This window comes from Apaloderma vittatum, unplaced genomic scaffold, assembly GCF_000703405.1.
Source record: "Apaloderma vittatum isolate BGI_N311 unplaced genomic scaffold, ASM70340v1 scaffold11339, whole genome shotgun sequence".
In the NCBI taxonomy this organism is placed as follows: Eukaryota; Metazoa; Chordata; class Aves; order Trogoniformes; family Trogonidae; genus Apaloderma; species Apaloderma vittatum.
The window spans coordinates 1-24,955 of record NW_009735835.1 but is presented as its reverse complement, the minus strand read 5'-3'; the positions used below and the strand labels follow the sequence as shown (position 1 = coordinate 24,955).

General features: G+C 43.6%; 1 protein-coding gene across 1 annotated transcript; it reads left to right on the top strand.

Annotated features, from left to right (window-relative positions):
- Window positions 1-3,356: 3,356 nt before the first annotated feature.
- On the top strand, window positions 3,357-23,872 carry ANXA2 (annexin A2; the record flags this gene model as incomplete). The annotated part of the gene is made up of 9 exons (XM_009876745.1): window positions 3,357-3,420; window positions 7,218-7,317; window positions 14,435-14,529; window positions 18,061-18,174; window positions 20,134-20,224; window positions 21,432-21,511; window positions 21,817-21,876; window positions 23,167-23,260; window positions 23,777-23,872. Coding segments are annotated over exons 1-9 (778 nt in total), but the record flags the coding sequence as incomplete, so codon positions are not given.
- Window positions 23,873-24,955: the final 1,083 nt, after the last annotated feature.

The following is a 24,955-nucleotide window of genomic DNA, read 5'->3' as shown; positions in this document are numbered from 1 at the left end:
TCCTTCGGGGGCCCGGGGAGTGCTGTAGTGCGTTGTCCTTGGAAGAGAAATGGAATGATTCAGGGTAGTCAGGAAGAAGTGAGGTGTGTCCTGAGACGTGACAGCGTTAATTCCGTTCGCTTTTAGCTGTTGTTACATTGCTGTTCAGACGCTGTGTGTGTGCGCATAGACGTGCAGAGCCCGACGTACAGGTCAGGAGGGAAAGGATCTGTTGTGCCCTTGGGTGCTGCTGTCCCCGTGTGTGCCTTCCCTTGGTGGAACTAGTGGTAGGCAGCCACAGTGAGTAGAGGTTCCATCGGGTAACGTATGGAATGGTTTGTCTTGATTGAAGGAAAAGAGGGAGGGGAGAAAAGCTTTCCTGTAGAGTGTCAGAAGTGGGAATAACTTGAACTGGAAGAAATGAAAGCCTTAATTTTAAATGTGCATACTGTCGCCCTGGCACGGAGCATCTCCTGGGTTATTACCAGTGCCTGTGCGAGTGGACAGTCAAGTATGGTTCTGGTAACATGGTTTAATGGGGTTCAAAATCCTTTTCCTCAAAGCTTTTTTTTCCCCCCCTCCAAGTAGTGGCTTTAAATGATCTGATAAATGTTATCATGCGATATGGGGAGATACAGCCTGACTCGCATGTACTTGTGGTTTGCTCTGCATATAAATTAATGATCTTGAGTCCTTATCTAATTTGCAGCAGCTATTGTGGATCTTCCCCGCTCTCCCTCGCCTCTGTTGCCAGGCCTTGCCCGAGTTCTTGGAGACTCGAAACAAATGTGCTCTGAGTGAAAGAGTTTCCATTCTCTCATTCCGGGGATGCCGTTTCTTTGGCTCAGATGCCTGGGAACACCCTTTGCTCAATCTCTCTCCCCAAGAGTCTTAAGTGCTTCTTAAAATGCTAACTCTGCTTATTGAGCAATGCAGCTGTTTGTGCATACCTGGCGCTTCTTGCCATGGATACCATGAGGTTTTTCCAGCTGGGATGTACGTGAGCTGCCCCTGGGAACTGAGATACGGGGCTGCCTTCAGACACACACTCTTGTGTCACCGGACAGTTCTTGGGATGAGGTGCTGCATGTAGACTAGACCAAATAGAAGGATGGATTTGCAAACTGTGGGGATCAAGGTCAAAACAGATGCTATCTGTTTTAGTAGAGTAACATGAATCGGGATTGTGTAAGCTGGATTTAGGAGGAAAACTGGTTGTAGAAACTTGCCTTGAGGTATTGAAGTATTAATTTACAGCTGGAAGGTAGGAGGTGGTTCTTTTCCAGTTTGAGGAAGAACAAGTTAGTGCACGTACTTTCTCTTGCGTGTTCAAACCTACCCAGAACTTGTCCAGACTACCTCGGATAAAATCAGTCCATCAGGAACACTGAGAGTCTGTTCTCAAATGCAAGTGCCTTACAAAGCAGGGTGTGACAAGAGATGCATTTGTTTTCTGAGTAAAGATCTTTCTGTGCAAAGAAAGAGCCTTGCAAAAGCTCCTTTTTTTATTTTTTATTTCTTTCTTCTGCCAGCTTGCCGCGGCTGGGCGGTCAGTCGCTGCAGCATTGTTGCACGCCGATGACGGGAACCTCCCAGTTCCAGCTCTGCACCAGGGTGTGTTAGTTCTGTTCTTGGCCTCCGTTCAAGTTTTTTGTTCCAACAAGCCTGATTCAATGCGGTTTTTAACTGAATTAGAAACAGGAGTCTTGCTAAAAGCTGTTCAGCGATTGTTTTCTGCAAGATGATACTGCATTTGCTTTGCTTCAGCTTTCGCTGGTGGGTTCCGGTTCTTTGTGACAAGCAAGGCTGAAGGACTCGAGCTGCTTCGGTGTTGGTTGTCACAGTGTCGCTGTACAAAGGTCTCATTGTTAGGCACTTCATTTTATTAAGAGTAAACGTGAAGAATTTCCTAACTCAGTCATAAATCACCCCCCTCTAACCAGCAAGTAGCAAGTATCAGCTTATTACGGCTTCTGTGGCCTATCTTTAAAGGGTTGGATTTTTGCTCTGAAAAAGATTTATTCTCAAATAAGTTGATGCATGACTATGGTTTTCATTCTGTCTTATTCTTCTTCCCCTTGGGATCTTAATTTTTCCTTGAAGTAAAGCTGCTTTTATTACCTCTACCTAGGTTACTTCAGAAGATGAAAGGTTTCCTTTCTGTATTCCAAGTGAGGAAAGGCGTATTAACAGCAGTTATGCTGCAAAAGCCATGTAATCATGTTTCTTCGTTTTATTCTCATAACACTTGCTATATGTGCTGAAAGTAAGAATTTCTCTGCTTTTTCCCTTGGTGTACAGGATTTAAAACTAAAAAAAATGAAACACTTGCTCTGGAGCTTTAACCAACCTCCATTATTAAGAAATTATTTCACGTTACTTTCTGGTGAAGGGAGTGGCACCCACTGAAGCTGAAAATAGTTTTGATTTGATGCAGTTTTGGTTCCGGGCACTGTTATCAACGAGTGGAACGTCACTTGCCTTGGGGCGCTGCTGCCCGTTCTCTCCTACCTGGCATCAAGACAACTCTTTTCCCGGTTTGATAATGGTCTCTGCAGCCTGATTGTCCAGTTCCTGAGCAACAAGCTCCAATTTCAACGGGCAAAACGATGTCGTCCAGGTGCCAACCTGAATCAAGCCTCTTAAATATTGTCTATGACTTAGAACCTTTGGAAAACTTTTCCTCTTTATTTGAGAGACTCTTCCAGTGTAAGAGCAATATAGAATCATAGAATGTCTTAGGTTGGAAGGGACCTCAGAGATGATCTGATCGAACCCCTGCCGTGGGCAGGGACCCCTCTCAACCAGCCCAGGTTGCTCCAGGCTCATCCAACCCGGCCTTGAACATCTCCAGGGAGAGGGCAGCCACAGCCTCTCTGGGCAATCTGTTCCAGAGTCTGGCCTCCCTTGCAATGAAGAATTTCCTCCTCAGATCCGTTCTAAACCTGTTCTCCTTCAACTGGAGGAACTGAGCATCTGATTTAAATGCTACTGCTTGCGCCTGATTTTTGGCTTGGAGCTGGACTAGGCTATAATGTTTCTGCACAGTTTTGCTGCTGTTGCGTTGTAGGCTTGATCGGTTGTGCTTTGAAGGTAGAGATTTTCCACTTACTAAGTATTTAAAATACAGAGGAGATTTTCGGGTGTTGTTTTATTTTTAGGAGCCAGGATAAATTTTTATTGTACAATAGAAAAAAGACCTCTCACTGTTGTGTATTTATGATGGTGTGGCTTGGATACTCTTAAATCTGCTTTCTTGTCTGGGATTGGCAAGGTACACTGGATGATGTCGCTTTCGAGTGTTTCAGGACTATGTGACATTCTGATGTCATTACAAATGTATTTAAGTCTAATATTTCTATTATTTTTCTCTTCCTCCAGCATCCTTTCAAGATGTCTACTGTCCACGAAATTTTAAGCAAGCTCAGCCTTGAAGGAGATGTAAGTATTATCATTTAAACAAGAAAAGTTGCTTTTAATTAAATGCCACGTCTTGTTTCTTTTACAGGACTCTCTACCACCAGTGGTACTGAGCTGTCCAGTTTACAAGATCCACACATCTCTCCTACTTAAACTAATATTGACTGAAAACTTAGCCTGCAGTCATCAGTTTTCAGCCCCAAAGCAGCTGTAAACCATAGGACAATTACATGAAGTGACAAGATTTAATGATGGTTCTTCTAACTGGCCGGCAGCATGAGCAGTGTTTGTGGAAATTAAAAAAAATTAAATTAGAATATTGGGGATCTTATTCTTGTAATGATTATCACCGAACCCAAACTTCCTCTCAAAAAAAACCCTCATTTTCTTAAACTTCTCCATTTCTGTTTTGAAAAGCATAAAGAATCTTGGGGTTTATTGTGTGTTTTCCTCTACATCTGCACTTGCTGGATAGTTTTATTTGAAACACCGGAAAGCCACACTCTCTTTGTTTGATTTATGTTGCAACATTAGATGGTAGGATTACCAGTGTAGCGTCAGGATATCCCACCACGGATTTGTGGTTCTCTGATTGCCACAGAAGTGAATCCTATCCATGTTTCTGATAAACTTGCTATCCTTCTTACATTTTAGAGCTGGTAACTCCAGATCTGAGTTTGGTACAAGCAAGCCTTTTGCTTATTTTTGTTAATTATTGCAAAATAAACATTATACCATATGATCTTTGTGAAAGAGCTGTTGCAAAGAGCTGGCTAGTGCACCGTAGTTCGGTAGCAAAGCTAGTTTTGTACTGCAAAAGCAGTCAGCTCTTTAGGTTTCTTGGCTGTTCTCGTTTCAGTAGAGAATTACTTTTGAAATAATATTTGAGCAATCTGGTCTCAAGGGCTAAAATGTTTCTGCCATGACTTTTGTGACTACTCACGAGCATCAAATTTGAATGCTGTTCCATGCCAGCGTTTTCACCAGAAATTCTGCCACAGAGCGTGAGGAAGATCAGGCAGATAGTTTATTCTGTAGACCCTAAGCTGGAAGCCAGAATTACTGAGTAGTTAGTTTGCATGAAGGGTTTGCCCACTTCCCTTAAGCGGTGATTCAGCAAGATAAGAGGAACAACAACAAAAAGAAATAAAGCTTTTAACCTTGAGGTTATAGGATGGTCACAGCTGAACCCAAGTCCTGTCCTGTGCAATAAGGGATTTGTGCAGTTCGAGCCCAGGCTGCTTCTGCACTTACACGCTAGCTGGACTTTTACTGCCTCAGTCTGGAAAACTTTCTGTGGAACTAAATGAAAAGTCAGTTGTTGGAAAAGTTCTCTTGCCTGAAAACATACAGTACTGATGCAGTACTACCAGTATGTACCAGGGCTACACTAGTGTACCAGAGAAATGGGAGACCGTATAGTCTGGAATTTCAAAGGCTGTTTTTAAGTAGGTGGAGTAATCACAGCGACAGGACCTGTGGCTTTTCCACCGAAGTACTCGAAACGCTGAGAGTAAAGCATAATCTTTGTGGCTGGTGAAGACAATCCATTTACTTTTGTGTTGTGTCCAGTTCTGGGCCCTCAGCTCCAGAGAGATGGGAACTGCTGGAGAGAGTCCAGCGCAGCCCCAGGGATGATGGAGGGATGGAACATCTCCCTGAGGAGGGAAAGGCTGAAGGAGCTGGGGCTCTGCAGCTGGAGAAGAGGAGTCTGAGGGGTGACCTCAGTCATGGTTATAAATATGGAAAGGGGGAGTGTCAGGAGGACGGAGCCAGGCTCTGCTCAGGGATGTCCAGTGACAGGACAAGGGGCAATGGGTACAAGCTGGAGCACAGGAGGTTCCACAAAAACATGAGGAGAAACTTCTTCCTTGTGCGGGTGCCGGAGCCCTGGCCCAGGCTGCCCAGAGGGTGTGGAGTCTCCTGCTCTGGAGACTTTCCAACCCGCCTGGACGCGTTCCTGTGGGGCTGCCCTGGGTGACCCTGCTCTGGCAGGGGGTGGCACTGGGGGATCTCCAGAGGTCCCTTCCAACCCCAACATTCTGTGATTCTGCGAATCCATTTACTGGTAGAGCAGCCACCAGGAGGTTTCATTTTTCCTGGGTGTACCTACGTACACGGTGCTTCCTGAACCTTTTGACTGGTGTCAGAGGATCTGAATCCAACTTGTCGCATGCATTGGGTGGAAGGGCAGAGGAAAAGGTGGCTCCAAAATTGCAGACGTGCTGTCATTCTTCTCGGTGTATGGTATCATCGGACAGTAAAATACTCTGCGGGAATGACTCAGAAGATACTTGGAGCTGGGTGAAAGGGGGAGGTACACGACTCTGCTGCGCTCAGCAGGTAGCTTGCTTCAGATGATAACCCAGCAGTGCTGGTTAATTAGCCAGAAGTGCCACATGGCTGTGTGTACTGACGGACTTTGGTTTAGGAATGTTTCAGGCACACAAACTTCTTTGAAGCTGCGTTGCACATCTCCATTTACTGTTTCTGCTAGCAATTTGGTCGCTGACAGGAAAGGCTGTGTTCTGTGGTGTGGCTGTGAGCCAGGCCGGGGCCACTTTGCTAGATTGAGCTGGTGGTAAAAGACAAAAGAAAGAGGAGTTCAATTTATTGGTGCTTTTTTTGACTTCCTATCTCCACAGCACAACACAGACTCACTCCAGAAGGTACAGTGGTTGCTGCCAGAGGAATCTCTGTACAAGACAGGAATTTTTTTAGTAAAATTTGTCCTCATTTTAACAGTTTGCATGTAAAAAGATCACTCGGGGATATTAAGATAGCTTAGTTCTCATTAAGAACCCAGCTTTCTGTTGGAGTTAGAGACTGAAATAATCAATTTCCAGAAATCTTGACCAAGCAAGCCTAGTCATTCATTCACTTGAACAGCTGTGGCACTTCCAGATGTTAGTCACTTCACCTTCTGCCAGAGGTTTGTCTCTAAATTGAGCTCAGCCGAGCGGGATTTGTGGCTTAGTTTCACCTGCCCGTGGGGGGTGAGAGGTGCTAAACTGTTAGCTTGGACTGAAGCAGCTGCAAGGAGTTGAATCTCTATTCTGCTGACCTCCTGTTTGAAGCTGTAATCCTGAGGAGAGGGCAGTAGGTAACAGTTGATAAAATCTATTTCTAAAATGTAAGTGAACTTACCTGCAAGTTTTTTTATTCTTAGCAGAGGTTATTTGAAATGTCAGTTGGTGTTGTTAGCCTTGTCCTGCTTAAACCAAGCAACTGCAGGAGTTTAGTTGCAAAAGGAGATTGTGAGTAACTCCTGCTTTCCAGAACTGTAGTCTTATAAAGACTACAGTTACCCTTAAAGTCTGAGATAGGGCACAAAAAATTGTTCTTACTTACTCATTGTTAATCTTCTATCTCCTTCTCCTGGTTTTCTGGTTGTTTTTTTATTTTTATTTTTAATTGTAGGCAGTAATCCAAAGTAAAGTATTGGCTTCAAATCTAAAATACTTCAGACTTAAGCTTTCTTTTAATTAGCTTTCTATCAATTTCCATCAGACAACTCCAGGTTTGAGAAGATTGAGGTTTAGTGAGTAGGTTTTTGCTGCAAAAATATATGCAAACAGACATTATGTATTCCTTACTGTAATAAACATGACTGTGAGTGGATTTCTGGGCAATACACATCAGGAGCACAGAGTCTGGTGGCTCTAACCACGATTCCGTTTTCACAGATCCGTGCTGGTAGCTTTTGTATTTTAAAATTTGGCTGAATACCATTTAACCAAGAGGCACACGTTTTATTAACTGCAGCAAGGACAGGATTACATGGTCTAACGTCGAGGTTGTTCTCCTTTTTCTTCTAGCATTCTCTCCCACCAAGTGCGTACGCCACGGTTAAGGCCTACTCAAATTTTGATGCTGACCGGGATGCTGCAGCCCTGGAAACAGCCATCAAGACTAAAGGTGAGGGGCACGGACTGTGGCTTTGGTTCTGCTGATGTGCAAGACCAACATTTTAATAGCTGTACCCTAGGAGACCTATTTTAGAATGTGTTGGATTTCTCAGACCTCGCTGATGAAGTCTTGACCAAGTCAGATTTTTGAACTCTGTAGATGCATACTGTCAATATGCTTTTGAAGTTTGTAGCCAGAAGTTGTTGAGGTTATGGCTGGAAATGTCCACTTTTTTCCCATTCACTCATCAGTACTTCAAATTCTACTCCTTTTCTGCCACTGAGAACCAAGTGTCAACTTCCAGGGCAGCAATTTTTAACCAAGCTCTGAATCATGGGTGTCAGCTGGGTTATTGGATTGGACATTTCTTGTTCCTTTCAGCCCTCGAGAGAGCTGCATAGGGGTGATTTGGACATTCTTCTTTGAACTAAATGCTGTTGTGTCTTTTATTAATTTGATGTCAAAGAAAGTCCTAGAAACAAGAGAATCTAGCTTCTGAAGTGGCGTTGTGGTATTTCAGGGGCAGGGCGATATAAGAGCCCTCTGCTCCTCTGAGCCAGCCTCTCAGGTAGGTTTCCACCTCCTTACGTCAGTATCCACCACTTCCACTGGTGAGTAGGAGGCTGTGAAGGAGCAGAGGAGAGATCCAGCTGCAGGGAAAAAGCCTGCGATACTGAAACTACAGGGAGGATGGACTGCAGCTCTGGAGTAGCACCTTGTGGGTGCTCTCAGGGCAGCGATCCTCTCTCCTCGTCCTGCTGCGTAACAGAGCAAGGGTGTGCCACAGTTCCCAGACTTACCCCAGCCCAGAGAAACACCGAATGGGCATAGCTGGAGCTGCCAAGTCTTTTGCCCAGGTGTCAGGAGGGGGAGGAATTTAAAAGCCAAACAGTCTCATCAGGCAGAAATGCAGAGTCTTCCATTGGTGCCAACAAAGCACATGTTTGACTTGCTATGAAATGTAAAACGCTGCTTCTCCCTAACAAGCGTGAAGCTTTCTTTCACGAGATTTCTGAATTTAACTGAACAAATCTCTTGTTTGCTCGTTAAAGTAGGTTCGGTTCTGATTTTGAATCTTTTTCCTGGTTTTTATTTTAAAAAAGCCTTTTGCAAGAGAGGAGTGAATGTCAGCGTGTTTGACAGAAAATGCTTTGTGTGTATGTAGAGTTTTGTCTAGACTTAGTAATTTTTTTCAGCTCTGATTATAGGGCAAATCTAAACATGTCGAGAATACTGTCAGACTTTTAGGATAGGTACAAATTTACACATTTTAACGCTCAAGCTGTTAATTAATGCAAAAGGAAATTGCAGTATCCAAGGCAGTACAAAAGCTTTTCCCCGTCAGGGAAGTCAAGCTCGCATTGTTTTTTCTCTTTCTTGCTGCCAAAATAAGCAGTTTGCCAAGTTTGGTTTTAAGATACCTGGAAATGTTTCATCAGAGAGATGATTCCCACCCCTTTGAAATAATAATAGGGAATCTTATTCATGGACCTGCATGTTTGTAGGATTTACCTTATCTCTGCTTATTAGCTTGTTATCTAGGAGCTGTTTTGGGAGGGCGGCTCTAAGGGGGAGAATCGATTTATGGTTTTAATACTGAATCTTCCACCATAAAGACTCTCTCAGCTGAAGTATTCCTGGGGGGAATAAAGAACAGGAGTGTTAGGACCCTTCTTCCAGGTACGATTTCCTTGCACTTTTGCGTGCGTGCTTACAGCATATTTTCATCTGCTAATTGAGAAAATTTGCTAAAATATTAACTCTCTAAAATATATGCGAGTTGGTTTTTTTCCCAAATGAAAACTCTGAATCATCCAGACAAGACTTGGTTCTCTACCGTCGTGTCAACAGCCACGCAGGGAAAGTCTTCTGCAAGAAAACATTTTAAAATACTTCATCATAATTTTTGAGCTAAAAATATAACTCTCATAAAAAACAATCAGTACGTACCTTCCTAGGAAGTATCACTGATTCTCTAGCAATTAGTTTATCATGTAAATGACTCCTTCATCTTGGTGAGATAGAACAGGTTATGAATACGTGTGCAGGCTCTTCTTGTGGTCGAGGTGGTGAGTTTCAGAAAAACCTGGACATAAGAGCCGAGCTCTTTGAGGGCTTTATGCAGGATAAAGGACTCCTGGTATCTGAAACCCATGCCTTTTATTTGTTTCAAAAATACAGATCTTCACGTGCTGTAATGGGCCTGTATTTCACAATCACACAATCGTCCAAGTAGGCTTTCAGACTGTATCCTTTGTAGCAGTGCTATGGGAATCATATCCAGTGGAGTCTGATTTCTGGGGAAAATTATTTGGGTTTATCTTCCGTGTTTTATATAAGCAATATGCAATCAGGGCGAGCTGGTTTTAAGAAGTTACCATCCACTTAATTATCCAACTGGTCTCTAGTACCGCACTCCCCCGAATCGGTCATGAGTCTTTGTTCGGGTGTTCGTGTGTCAAATCTGTAAAACTTCCTTTACTGGCTGAAAGGCAGCCGTGTATTTGATTTAGGGCAAAGAAGACAGTCTGTTCTGTTTCAGAGTTGTTCCCCAGCTTTGGGACTTTGTGTGTCTCAGATGCTTTGTTAAGTAACTTCGTTATAAGACTGGGTTGTGAACAGTTAATTGTGTGTAACCACAACCTTTTACTGAGGTCTCTGGGTATAGTGTTTGGTTTTTTTATTCCATGACTGGCAGAATTCAAACACAGGTTTCTTGTAGCAAAGTGCTTTGAACACGTACATATAATAAATCCATTAAACTGAGACGTTGGTAAAATGATGAGGAGGTATAAACCATAGCAAGGGTCTTCTGTAAGATTGAATTTTCTGGTTTTATAGTACATCGATGCTGGCAGGAAGGGATAGTGCCTGAAATCCACCAAACTGCAGCAGTCACATATTCAGAATATTAATAGTATCAGTAAAGAAGTACCTCATTACAGCATGTTTTGGGGTTGGTGAAATCTTGCTACACAAAATAGCAGAGCTGAAATTATAGTGTTATTTTATCCGAACTTTTCATCTTTGACTCCAGTGGGATCAGAGTTTTACCCAAGAAAGATCAGACGCTGCAGATCATGAGCTCGGTCAGTCCTAGGGCTGTGTTGGTACCAGAGACACAAAGATTGAGTCTCACAAGGGCTCATCTTGTACATCTCCCACTAATCACTTGAGGCCAGCTGCAATTGTATTGCGTTTATTAGTGTAGATGGATGATCTCTGTAGTAGCTAGATGCTGTGGGGCCAGGCATAGGTTCTGGTATTCTGTCAGTGCTGTCTTTGAAAATGAAATTTAAGCAAACAGACTTCTAGTAAATGAGCTAAATGAACGTATGGCAGCTCTTGCAAAATGAAAATGTGTTAGCTCTGTTCTCGCCTCATCCCAGAAAATTAAGCGACTTTCCATATCGTCCCTTTTGTTCAGAACGATGCTGGTGCTGTTGGTTTGGCTCACAGAAATTCAAGTACAATTAAACCAAAATATGAACTCTGATAATTTTAGTTATGGTCATTTCCTCTTTTTTTGCCAATTGAGCCATAACACTGCAATCTTACCAGTGCAACAGAGTGCCTCTTTTAGAAGAAAAGTTATTAGTCAGATGTGGTAGGATTTTTTAAGATCTACTTCCCTAATGCGTCCTGTTCCCCACCCCCTCCAATTTCTTTTTTTGGAAAAAAAAAAAAAAAGATGAGCCAGAATGTCAAATTTTCAATTACCCATTGAGAGAATCGTACCAGTAAAATCTGCCCAACCAGAATGAATTTGGAAATAAACTTCTGTTGCATTACCCTGAAACTTCCAGAGACTTTAGTGAAGAGCAAAGAAAGAATGTTGGAACTGCTCTCCTGCTCCACCCCACCTCAGCAGCTGTGAGTCAGCATCCTGTCCCTGCAGCACGATTCCCAGGCGTGAAGTACAAGCGCTTTACTTTCCGTGAAATGCCGGAGCAGTGAGTTAACTTTGTGTTTCCATCCGCAGAGCATTCGAGTGAGCAGCTTGGATGCAGTCATTTGTGGGCTTCCAGTCTCTCGCAACTGTGATAAAACTTGGAAATGTCATTTGCCTAGTTTGAATGCCAGGAGTGGTTTAAATTGAGTGTTTATTAAAAAGCTTAAGACGTCGTGGGCCTGCAACCGCTGAAAGGCCCAATGTTTGTGTGTGGCCGTCTCTGGACTGAGAGAATTTGTTTTCTTTCATAAAATGGGAACCCTTTAAAATGTGCAGGAGTAGATGATGTCCGAAATGTGCAGTCAGCATGTTTTCAAACCAGATTTTGTAACGAAGACGTGCGATGCCTTCCAGGACCTTTTGACTTCTGCGGGCCAGGCTTGTGTGAGGTAAGAGCACTGATGTAGGTCTGCCCCAGCATGAACTACCGACGGGAGGCTATCGAGTACGGAGAAAAATGTGATGAAGAAGAAAGGAGTTTTGCATCCGACTCCTTTTAGGTTCTGCAGCGAGGATCTAAAAGGTCTTTTGCAACATTCACACTTGAGGTGATTAATTATTAGGTGCTGCTGCAGTCCCTTGTTTCAGGTTGCTGTGAGGTTGCTTTAGGGAATAAGGAAAATAAATGCAGATGGATTCTGACAGAGATCCTAGGAGCTGCTGATCTAGTTCTTTCTGGATTTTTTTTTTTTTAGCTAAAAATCATCAGCACTGATGTGTGTGCAAATGTGGAAGAAGCTATTCCTAATACTTGTAGTAAATGGAAGGACCTGTGTCACAACTCTGGGCTTGTTCCAATTTCTAGAATAGAGCTACCTGTTTGCTTTAAAACCTGGCATGTGACTCACCAGAGGAAAAAACAAAAAAAAACCACCACCCCAAAATAGTTGCATATAATCTTTCTGTTGCATATAATCTTTCATATAATAATAATTTTTCATACAATAATAATTGCATATAATCTTTCTGTTGCATATAATCTTTCATATAATAATAATTTTCATATAATAATAATTGCATATAATCTTTCTGTTGCATATAATCTTTCGGTTGTACTTTTTTTTAAACAAGCAATATTTAAAAATAGTTTTGACTCTTCCAAGCTTCATGCAGTCAATGTGGAAATAGCCCAAAACGGGTTGATGGTTGGACTTAATGATCTCAGAGGTCTTTTCTAACCTTAATGATTCTCTGTTATTTGAGCATAACAACGAGAGCTGTTCTGGCTGTCTGCTCTGTGCATCCCTTTAAAAGCTGTGCTGACTCTCCTGTTTGGAAGACTTTATCCTCTGGACATTACTCCCAGCTGCGCTGATATTCTCCACCTGCGTTTGAGTAGCGTGTCCAGACAGTTTTACCTAGGGCTGAAGTCAGTGATACAGACATGGGTACACACTGAAGAATTGGGAAAGGGGACTCGAGTTCACTTGTATCTTTTAAAAAGCATTTGAGAAAAAGGTTGTAGTTGTCCCCCAAAAATGAAGTTGCCGTTGCTTATTTTAAGCAGAGTAAGAACATTAAATCCAAAATAAGATTTTTCTTGAGCAAGGTAGTGTCTGCTCCAGGGGCTTTGGAAATTTCAACCTCCTGCCATTTCATTAAGTACACCTGAGCTGACCTTTTTGGTTCTGTTCAGATGCATCCCGTGTCAAAGTGTGCCACGCTGGTTTTTTTATTTGTTACTCTAAGCTTTTTTCCACTGACTGCTCTGTATCTTTTGTTTTACCTTATGGTAGCAGGGCTTGCATTTCTCAACGTTTTCCTTGGAGTAATGGAGACTGCTTCCTTGCAAGGGCAGTTTCTACAAACTCTCAGAGTAAGAGAAGTTATTTTATATAAGGGAATATAAAGCTTTTCCAGCTCTTCTGTGTTGATATGAATAGACGAAGTGTAGCTGTCCTGGCAGAGAGCACTTTGAGAGACGTGGAAGTTTGCAGGGCAAGGTAATTGTGTATCCGTTGGGGTAGAGCCCGATCACAGGAGACAGGTAACTCGGATGCTCCAGGTTCATCTCAAGAAGCTGAAGAGCCTCCAGTCCAGCCAGCCTCCAGGCTGTCTTTTGAGTTGCTAAGGCCAAGCTGCGTATCAGAATTGTAATCAGAAGAGCTGTGCCAGCCCATAGAGTGTGAGTTCGGGAGAATCCAGTTTGAAAGCATCAAGTGAAATGGGGAATCTGAAATGCATGGAGTGGAAAAATGGCAAAACTGTGCCTGCGTTGGAAAGAGCATAGAGTAACCGGTAGCTGTGCCTTGGAAAGAACATCTGGAAATCCTGCTTCCTGTACAACATAAAAGCTTTTTTTTCATCTACTTGCGTTGATGACCTCCACAGGATCTAAAGCTGTGGTGTGCCTTAGGTTCTGTTGACAGTCAGAATATCCAATGGCAGAGGCATGCTTTGGTTTTTAACTTAGAATCAGCCTTAGTGATCTCATTGCATTTAACCTGCAGTTGCTTTTAAGTACATGGGTTTGGAAAACTTCCCTTAAAACTAAACCTTGACTGATGCGTAGTTTGCCTATGTAAAAAATAGATTGGAGGTTTGAGCATCTAAGTCCTCTAGTTAAAACTCGGCACGGATCTTCAAGTGATGCTTTCTAAAAAAAGTAGTGCACATGTACTTCTTCCAACCTCGGAAAACCCGTCTGTCTTCTGAGCCTCTGAGCTGCTGAGAGGATGAAATATACTGGTTTATTTTTCCATTTCTGTTTGGAGTGATAGTTAAGTGACCATGGATTAGATCAAAATGGAACTGCTTTATTAAGAAGCCTTAATTGAAACTACTGGTGTGACAGGACAGGCTTTGCTAAGTACAAGTCCATGTCCCTTTTAAAGCCTGTGTTCTTGATCAACTTTTTGCAGAGCGCTGCAGGACTGAACACAGGTCCACAGAGACACGAGCGAAGCAGGAAACAGAAGTAGCAAAGCTGGTCGCAAACGAGGTTTTTTTGAGGTGTTGTACATGCGTGTGTACACAAAGATTCGTGTCACATCAAAAATGCGGGTTGTAATCGGCTGCCTTTTCTCCAGGGCCAGGAAGTGACATGTACCGACTAATGAGAGCTGTTGAGCTCTGCTCTGGGGAGTGTAATAGATTACGAGTTTTGAAGAACATGGTAATACAAAGAGCACAGGAACCAGAGAACTTCTTTAACTCTGTCTTTTGTCTTTGTAGGTGTGGATGAGGTCACCATCATCAACATCCTGACAAACCGCAGCAATGAACAGAGGCAGGACATTGCTTTTGCCTATCAGAGGAGAACCAAAAAGGTAGCAAAATACGCAAAAATAACGAGTATTTAATATTTTTTCTTGTGGATGGTTAGATTTTTCAGGACTTGGATGTTTCACAGTTAACTGGATGTAAACTGGAGATAAGTATTACTTGATTTATCCCTTCACTGAAATTAAAGGTGCATCTCGTTTGTCCACACTGCCACAAATTAGAACTGGTGGGACTTCCAAAATTGTTGAGTGTGCGCAACTGGGACTGAAATCTGTTGGAGCTGGTAGTTTCCTTGCGCCTCCAGAAATCGTGATGGGTGACAGATCAGCCAACCACAGGATTTCCTGGTGAGATATGCTCCACAATAGTGAAAAGCCATTGACATAAAATGCCTCAGTATGAACGAAGAGATCAAAGGGAGATGCCTTAGGGGATTGATTTTTTTATTATTCTTATTTTTTAAGACAACTCAGCATAAGGAAGATAGCCTGTTTCCGTTTCCAAATCTAGCTTAAATGAGAAAAGATTGCAGTCAGTGGTGCTAACAAACACTGAAGGTGTAGAACAATCACTATCACTAGATTTTATCCTGTCAGAAATACCTGAGGTGTGGATCTGTTGCTGGAGAGAAACCTGTAAAATGTGTGCGGAATTCTGCACGCACGACTCTTACTGTCTGGAAGGCATGAGCTGTTCTCTTGGATTTTGAAGCTTTTGGAGTCTTACCGTAATTGGCGTTTTATGCCCACAAAACCCAGGAAACTTGTGTGGAGTTAGGATTATGATGAATGTATCTCTTTCAGGTTTGCCAGACTCCACATGGTAGTCCTCCAATAGCAGCCCAGAACACTCATCTGAAACCAAATGTAAATCGAGAGTTAACTTTTGGAAATTCACTGACTTTTGTGCATGGCTGATAGAGGCACGTGTGTAAGCACGCAGAAGCTGAGCGCACGCACGTCTGCACCCTGTGGGCACTGGGAGAATCGTGCTTAGAAGTGGACCCTGTGTCACTTAAAGCTCTGTTAGATCTCTTGCATGACCACAGCCAAGAAAATCAGCAACTCTTTTCATGTTTCATCTTTTTTTTTCCTTGCTGTGACCCAAGAGCAAACTGAATTTGTCTAGCAATCTGTGGGAACAATGAAAATCTGCAGTATAAACCGCTCAGTGACGCAAACAAGTGAATTAGCAAGAAAGGAGGAAGTGAGGTGTGAGAAGACATGTAGATCTGTCTTCTGGACACAGTGTCTCATGGCTTTCTTTGGCAACAGGTTGTGTGTATTTCTTTGGCCATGTGCCTTGTTGTGCTAGGCTGCCTGTTCTGTGTCTTGCAGGATTTCTCAGATCATGGTAATCTTAAGAAGTTGTAGGCCTCCCTTTCTTTCATTCCTCTGCGTTGAGCTGTGTCTAATGGAAACTATTGGTAATCTCAAGGAACGGTGTTTGATCTAGGTCATCTTTCCCACCATCCCCAGCATTAGCGGAGCTACCAGTGCACACTGGGGGTTCTGCGTGTGTGTGTTGAGATGTGCTGGTCAGTCTGAACTGCCACCAGTGATCTAACGTTGAAGTGAGCTGCTAAAATCCACATTGTAGAATCATAGAACGTTGGGGTTGGAAGGGACCTCTGGAGATCCCCCTGTGCCACCCCCTGCCAGAGCAGGGTCACCCAGGGCAGCCCCACAGGAACGCGTCCAGGCGGGTTGGAAAGTCTCCAGAGCAGGAGACTCCACACCCTCTCTGGGCAGCCTGGGCCAGGGCTCCGGCACCCGCACAGCCAACAAGTTTCTCCTCACGCTGAGGTGGAACTTCCCATGTTCTAACTCAAACCCATTATTGCTTGTTCTATCGCTGGGCATCACTGAGAAGAGATTGTCCCCTTCCCCTTGACCCCCACCCCTCAGGTATTTCTCTACGTCAACAAATCCCCTCTCAGCCGTCTCCTTTCCAGGCTGAACAGCCCCAGGTCTCTCCGTCTCTCTTCCCAGCAGAGATGTTCAGTCCCTTGATCCCCCTCGTAGCTCTCCCTTGGACTCTCTCCAGTCGGTCCCTGTCTCTCTGGAACTGGGCAGCCCCGAACTGGACCCAGTATTGCAGGTGTGGTGCTCATTTGGAACCCTTAGTAAAGCCTTTTCTCTTTGCTGTTTATGAATTAATGATCTCTCCCAGTTGTCTGCTTCCCACTTCTCACTTTTAGCCATGGCAGAGTGGAGACGCTGCTTTCCTGGCAGGGGGAGGAGACTTTACTTCTCCAGAAGCCTCCTAATATGAAGGCAGGTGCTTAATTCAGTTTGAGGTGTTTTGTTGCAGTTATTTTGGTGTTTGTATTTCCTTCAGTCTTCACACACAAAGATGGCAAAAAACTTCACAAAGCTAATTGGAATTCGTGATGGTGTCCTCAGATTTGTTGTACAGATACTTGGTGTCTTTGCTGTCTCAGCTGATGCCTGAAGAACCCCTTTTGTCACACACAAATAATCCAAAATTAACTAAAAGCTTTCTCAGACTGAAGCAGCTAGATGCCCAGCCCCACCCATTCCCCGTGAGTGCGTGCAGCATTAGCACATGTTAAAATGGGTAACTCTGGAAATGAAGTAAATGCTTTGGCTCTTGGACTCTCTGGTACAAAGTTCTCTGCAGCTTTGCCAAGGTCACTTTCTCTGTCCCCTTTTCCCCTGCCCCTGAAGCTTACAAACCCTTACTGTAGAAAGCAGTGACTGAAACGCAGCAGTTGTCTCGGAATGCTACAGACTTCACTTCAACTTAGGGAACGCATTGATCTGCGTGAACCCCAGGCTTGATCCCCGGGATTTCAGCTTTGTGACTACGCTACGACGAAGCTGATAATTAGCATTATTTGAGTTGCAGCTGAAACCCATCCAAGAGGACGTGCCTCTGACTCCGTTTGCTACAGGTTTGCACGCATCCTGTGAACCTGACTGTTTAAGTCGCTCGGATTGCCTGTCAGTTAATAGAGACTGACTACGCTCTTCTGATAGTTTCCGTGAAGAGAGGGATAATTTTTCTGTGCTCAGGGATGATTTTTTTTTTTTTTTCTCCTGTTCAGCTAGCAGTTTGGGAACTGGGCATGTACAGTGGAATAACTGTGCAGTCAATTTTCCGATGTCTCAGCTCGCGAAGGGCTGGGATAATAGGAAAAACACAAATAATACAGTGCTGCTGGCAAAACTATGGGAGTGTGGTGGAGAAGCCCTGACCGCAGGGAGTCCAACTCAGATCTGTCTGTGCTTGTTAGCTCCAACAAAGTGTCAGCGCTTCAAGACTGGAGAGGAGCTGTTCAGATGTGTCTGCAACCATGCTTCCCAGCACTTTGTCAGCCACCAGTGGATTTCTTCTCATTTTCAAAGGATGAGAAAAAAAAAATTCCTTTGCCCTAATTTCTTTCTTAGGCTTTCACAAAAGAAAGCTCTTGATGTTCTGTTTCCTTGTCAATCGTGTAAGAAACACTATCGCGGGCTTGGAGACTTAAAGCACTACAGGCTAAATTCTCTAGAGATCAGAAGTGAACTTTTAATTTTTTTTTTCTTCCATCATCCCCTCCTTTTTTACAGGAACTTTCTGCAGCACTCAAGTCCGCTCTGTCAGGTCATTTGGAGGCAGTGGTCTTGGGCTTGCTGAAGACTCCGGCACAGTATGACGCCTCTGAATTGAAAGCTGCCATGAAGGTAAATGAGCTTTGAAATTCAGGTGTGTTAGTCTGGTGTCCCTTTCTCCACAATGAGGATGGACTTCCTATCCAACGCCACAGTTTCCAAACATGTCTGCTGATTAGGTTTTTTTTATTAGTACTATTATTTTTTTAAAGGTCTACAGCTTGAGTAGCTGCAAGACATCCAAAATGAGAGAAATTCTGGAACTGTGTGATTTTTAAACTGTTAATTAAATCCTCTCTCGGAGGAAATAAAATAATTTCATCAGGTTAGGAATAACTGATTAGCTGCTCTGACTGGTTCTTGCTTTACTTCTCTTAAAAACAATGTATCTGTTCATAGAACGAAAAAAAGTTAAGAGAGCAGCTGTTAGCTGGAGCTGTTAAATCCTCTGCTAATATTTATAAGCTTAAACAGGAGTTTCCAGTTACTGGGTCATATCGCTGATCTTGAAAGAACATCCTGTGGCCAGGCCAGCCTCTGTGTAGGATTCTCTGAGGAGGATGAGGCACCCAAAGCAGTCTTTGGAGAACAAGCGCAGCGGTGAGCTGCTGCGTTCAGTCCCCTGCGATCACGGGCAAGTGTGGAATAGATGGCTGCTTTGGAAATACCGGACTTGGAGAGGTGCTCGTGCCAATGCATTCACCTTTCTAAAGAAACTAAGGTCTGGGAATTTTTATTTCTAATCAACACTTAAATTCTAAATGTTCTCGACCAGGTTAGGTGTTTGCTGATTTTATTTTTAAATAATTGAAAAACTAGTATTAAAATACGTCTGTTGAAATTCAAGACAAGACAAAGAAAAAATGATTAATTTCTTCAGACTATGAAAAAAGAGTTAAAAAACAAGCTAGGAAACCAGCCCCTCTACCTGCTCCCAACTCCTCCCCCCCCCAAAAAATCACACCACCAACCTGCAAAAAACATCCCAATACTGAGATGGTAACTAATTATGGGCCAAATCCCTTATTTGGGTGATCAGATGCTGCCCTCTTCTGGTGTAAGTAGAGACTCTCTAAGTTACTGTGGCTCAGATAAGTTTGGTTCTGGTTATTTTGTTGGTTTTGTTGTGTGGTTTGGGGTTTTTTTTTTTGTAATATCTTAGATCTGATTGGATAATTATATAGTGTTTATGCTGTGTAATTGGCCCAAAGACCAAGCCGCTACCTCAGAGGAGCCACAAACAGAATATTCTGTTCCCTTCTTAGGTCAGCTCCTCTCAGTTTCCAAGCACCACCTAGGCCAATATTCTGAATTTGCCTGAGCTTAAGTTTATAGAGAATAATAAGCTATGACATAGGAATCAAAGCTGGGTGTAAAGCAAAGTTATCATCAAAGAGTTAATTATTTTTCTGATACACAGTCTTAAGGAATACTTAATAAAATATTTAGAAATTTTGTTAGCCTTTGTTTCTTTCCCAGATACATATTAGAACCACGCTGAGGAGAGCTCTTTTTATACTCTTAACTGTGAGGCATTTTTATAAAATTGCTCCCATTTAGTCTTTTTAGTTTTTTGGTGTGGGGTTGGTTTTTTTTATTTTTTCCAGTGGAGGGTTTTATGGAGAGAGATGCAGAAGAGCAGCAGGGAAGAACGGGTTGATTGCTGTCTGTGTTTGCATGCTAAGAAATGGAGCTTCTGTGCTCTCAGCGGACAGAAAATTGTCACACGTAGGCCGTCATGACTTCATCTCTTCCAGTTCTGCTGTTGGGGAGGCCACGGAGTGTTACGCTCACAGCAAATGCACATTGCCCAGAGATTATATCTACAGGATCTCAAAGCTTTCGAGTAGTATTTGGCAACTAAAAATGTTCCATCTGGGCTTTCTCAAGCGTAGCGAGTGAAAGATATCCCCGAACGGCTGTGAAAAACTGTTTGAGTGGGAGAAATGAGATGTCTGTAAAATATTTTTAAACCATTCAAGTATGTCTTTTCATTTGCTGGCACCTAACGACGTCATGTGTGTGTTGCAGGGGCTGGGAACTGATGAAGACACGCTCATTGAAATCATCTGCTCTCGAACAAATCAGGAGCTGAGCGAGATTAACAGGGTCTACAGGGAACGTAAGTTTGCTTGGGAAGTTTTGTGCTGCTGTCCTGCATATCTGTGTTTATACAGCTTCATCTTGTTGCTTCGTAGCAAACAAGTTGGATAACGCTGCACACTGAAGTTGTGCCTAAATGAGGGGGGTTTTGGAAGCTACGTGCGTTCTGTGCATAGTGACAGAAGTAATGGTGTGAGATTTGTGGGTTCTAGGGCCAATTATGTAATAAGCAGGTGAACTGGAGCTCTACCAAAGCATGCTTATAAGTTTATTTGGTCGACCTGCCAGAAAAGACATGAAATAAAACTTCATTAAAGCGCACGTTGTGATTTTCCAGTGTTCTAAAACACGTTATCTAATTGAAGCTGTGATTATTAGTCATTCATAAGTAGCTATGAGAGTGATCTGTCCTCAAAAAATACTACTTTTGCTTTACTTTTCCTTCTGATTGGGTTTATTGCAATTCAGTCTTGTGCCTGTCCAATGCCCGTTAGTTTCCCTGAACTTCAGAGTCAAGCTTTGCCACAAAGAGACTGAAATGTAGAAAACTGCTGTGTCCTTCGTAGTTCTCAAGCAATTCCAGCAAGGTGCTGGCTAAACCAGCACAGGCAAAACCAATCTAGTCGTAGTGATGAGTATAAAAAAAATAAAAATAGTCTGTATCAGCAAAGAGAATGTTGCTGCTGTAGATTAGGTTGCCGTTGCAAAGAAGAGACAATGTGATTTATTTATTTTTTGTGAAGTATGACCATTCGGAAAGCAATGAAAATGTTGAGACAGCAGACCAGGATCACCCACAACATTCCTTTGATTTATCATAACAGCTTTTGTCTTTTGGATTAAACTTGTAATTGCAGTTGTCCAGCCGTAAATCCACAAGTGGAGAAGGCCTAAATGCTGTGTTTATCGAACCAGCAAGCCTTCATTGGTAGCAAAGAATGATCTAACAGGATATTAAGGTTAAATCAATGTTCCTTTACCCTTAATAGTCTCAGGCTTTCCTGTTGTCTTTCCACGACAGGCTCTGATTGCACAGGAGCTCCCATGACTAGCTGGTAGCAGTGCTGGTGTGTGCAAACAGGCATTTGTTTTCACCGTCTTCCACTTCTGACTTAGGTTGTAGCTGTTTGGTTTTGTGCATAAAACGCAGTAACTGGCAGCTGTTCCTCTTTTAAAACAATATTTGTAGGAAACCATTTACTTGAAAAGAATTTTTTGTTTTCTAGTGTACAAGACAGAACTTGAAAAGGACATAATATCAGACACATCTGGTGACTTCCGCAAGCTAATGGTTGCCCTGGCCAAGGTAGCTCTGTCCATGTTTTTAATTTTTCCCAATGTGCCTTCCCTTTGTTAACTGTCTATCAGTAAAACATCTGGATTTCTGATTTGCTTTTAAATTTCCTTGTATTTTCACTATCTTTTTGTATTTTCTTCTGTGTTTTGTGGACAAAAATGTAGCATTCATAAGAGCAGCTTCATAATGGGAATGGAGTATACTGTTACTCATTTAGCAAACTCGGATTAAAAAAACTAAGAAAAGAGTATGTGTGTAACAAACTGCTTACTGTCTGTTAAACCTCTTCTAAATACTGTTATCCTTGTTTAAAGGGCAAAAGGTGCGAAGATACCTCTGTGGTTGATTATGAGCTGATTGATCAAGATGCCAGGGTAAGTGCTGGTAGTGACCACGAAATGTCTTAAGTTGATCAAGCTTTTGGGGACATTCAAAGTACAAAAAGAGAGAACCACTTGTGAAAGCAGGTGGGTGTATTTTGGATTATCTTGTAATGTTAGCGTGCTGTCAGGGAATCTGCCCCGTGCAGTCCTGATACTTTCAGTTACCAGCTTTCACGGGATACTGACTCACGCTAGTACGTACACAGGAGCTCTCTGGTATTTCCCTTAAGCCTAGAGAAAGCGTTTAATAAAAGGAAACACATACATTGGTTGGATGGTCACACCCAGAGGGTTGTGGTCGACGGCTCGATGTCCAGATGGGGACAGGTGACAAGTGGTGTCAGTCAAGGGTCTATATTGGGACCAGTGCTCTTCAATATCTTCATCAATGACATAGACAGTGGGATCAAGTGCACTCTCAGCAGGTTTGCAGGTAACACCAGGCTGAGTGGTGCCGTCGTGTGGTGCCAGAGGGACGGGATCTCCCCCAGAGCTGATGAGCTGGAGAAGTGGGTCTGTGTGAACCTCATGGGATTCAACAAGGTGCAAGGTCCTGCCCCTGTGTTGGGGCAATTCTTGTTATCATTACAGGCTGGGGGCTGGTGTGCTAGAGGGCAGCCTCGCACAGAAAGACTTGGGGATGTTGGTGGATGAAAAGCTGCACACACGCCACAGATGTGCGCTCGCAGCCCAGAAGGCCAATCGCATCCTAGGCTCCGTCAGAAGCAGCGTGGCCAGCAGGTCGAGAGAGGTGATTCTGCCCCTCTGCTCTGCTGAGACCTCACCTGGAGTGCTGCGTCCAGCTGTGGAGCCCTCAACACATGGACTTGTTGGAACGGGTCCAGAGGAGGCCATGGAAATGGTCAAAAGGCTGGAGTTCCTCTGGTATGAGGATGGACTGAGAGAGCTGGGGCTGTTCAGCCTGGAGGAGAGAGGGCTCTGGGGACACCTGACAGTGGCCTTCCCGTACCTGAAGGGGCTACAGGAAAGCTGAGGACGGACTGTTCACAAGGGCGTGTAGTGACAGGACTAGGGACGATGGTTTTAAACTAGAGCAGGGTAGATTTAGATTAGGTGTTAGAAGAAAGTTCTTTACACTGAGAGTGGTGAGACACTGGCACAGGGTGCCCAGAGAGTGGTGGAGGCCCCATCCCTGGAGACATCTGAGGTCAGGCTTGGTGCAGCTCTGAGCAACCTGATCGAGTTAAAGATGTATACGCTTGTATACACTTCTTGTGTAACTCCTGATTTTTGTGATTTTGCTTTTCTTTCTAACCACAGGAGCTCTATGATGCTGGTGTGAAGAGAAAGGGAACTGATGTCCCCAAGTGGATCAACATCATGACTGAAAGAAGTGTCCCACACCTGCAGAAAGGTACTACTCAGGAGACTGGGGTTTTTTCCCTATAAGAGATAATTATACCAAACTGGTAACTGTTTCATCCCATTTCATGATTGAAATGAGTGTGAAAAGCATTCGTAAAACCTAGAAGGAAAATGTTTCCTCTGTCCTAGGGTAGCTTAATTGTATTGTATATTTAAATCTGAGAGTCGAGAGTCTCAAAATCAGGTCTGATACTGTTGTAGGAAGGACATGCAAAACCCATGTGAAGACTTTTCAGGGCCAAAATCACTTTTGTTTCCAAATAGCACAGGATTAAGATGGTGTTTTACCAGGTGATAGAGATGCTCAAGGGAAACAAGAAGGCCATAGCATGGGGACTTTACTTTCAGCTGATACACTTAGGATGTAATTAAGATAAAGAAGGACTTGGATAGGTGTGTTTTAATCAGGTGTCTCTGCGCTGCTGTCTCTGGCTTTGCTTTGGGTGGTTACTTTTAGCAGTTCTTGGTCTGGTTTTGATTTCCCCCATTTTCTTTCTTGTGATAGTGTTTGACAGGTACAAGAGCTACAGCCCATATGATATGTTGGAGAGCATCAAGAAGGAGGTTAAGGGAGATTTGGAGAATGCCTTCCTTAATCTTGGTGAGTAAAGACTATCTTTACACAGGGTGTTTCCAGTGCTCTTGGAGTTTTTCGTGATGTATTTTTGCTTCAGTCTTCACTGGCAACCACTCGAACCACACCACCCAAGTCACGGAGGGCATTGGCTGGGTCTGGGAGAGTGAAGAACCACCCAGGGCAGGAGCAGATCAGGTCCTGGAACACCCAGAGAACCTGAAGGTGCACAAGTCCGTGAGACCCGATAGATACATCCACGGGTCCTGAAGGAACTGGTGGCTGAAGCTGCTAGGCCACTCGCCATCATAGCTGAGAAGTCGTGGCAGTCGGGTGAGGTTCCCACAGACCGGAAAAGGGGGAACATAACCCCTGTTTTTAAAAAGAGAATCAAAGAAAGCCCAGGGAACTACAGACTGGTCAGCCTCACCTCTGTGCCAGGTAAAATCCTGAAGCAGATCCTCCTGGTATCTGTACTAAGGCACCTGAGAAATAATGAGGTGAAGGGGTGCCGCCCAACAGGGCTTGACTGAGGGCAAATCGTGCCTGGCCGATTTGGTGGCCTTCTAGGACAGAGCTACAGCTCTGGGTGACATGGGAAGAGGAACTGACATCATCTACCTGGACTTGCGCAAGGCGTTTGACATTTGACACTGTCCCTCATGACATCCTTGTCTCTAAGATGGAGAGACACGGATTTGACAGATGGACCACTCGGTGGATAAAGAACTGGCTGGATGGTCGCACTCAAAGAGCTGTGGTCAATGGCTCGATGTGCCCATGGAGACCAGTGACCAGCGGAGTTCCTCAGGGCTCTGTTCTGGGTCCAGGGCTGTTCAACATCTTTGTCAGCGACATGGATGAGGGTGTTGAGGGCACCCTCAGCAAGTTGGCCGATGACACTGAGCTGTGTGGGGCAGTGTGAGGCTGGTACTGTGGCACAAGGTGAAGATGACAATAACATCTCCCAGGTTTCAGAGAAAATGCCTTAAGAGGAAAATCCATTTCAGACCGAGGGCTAACTGAGAGCTCTGCAATGCAGATGGGATTTAAACAGAGCTCAGCCTTGAGAGGGAGGCTTCTCATGGATCAGCATACAGCGAGTGTTTT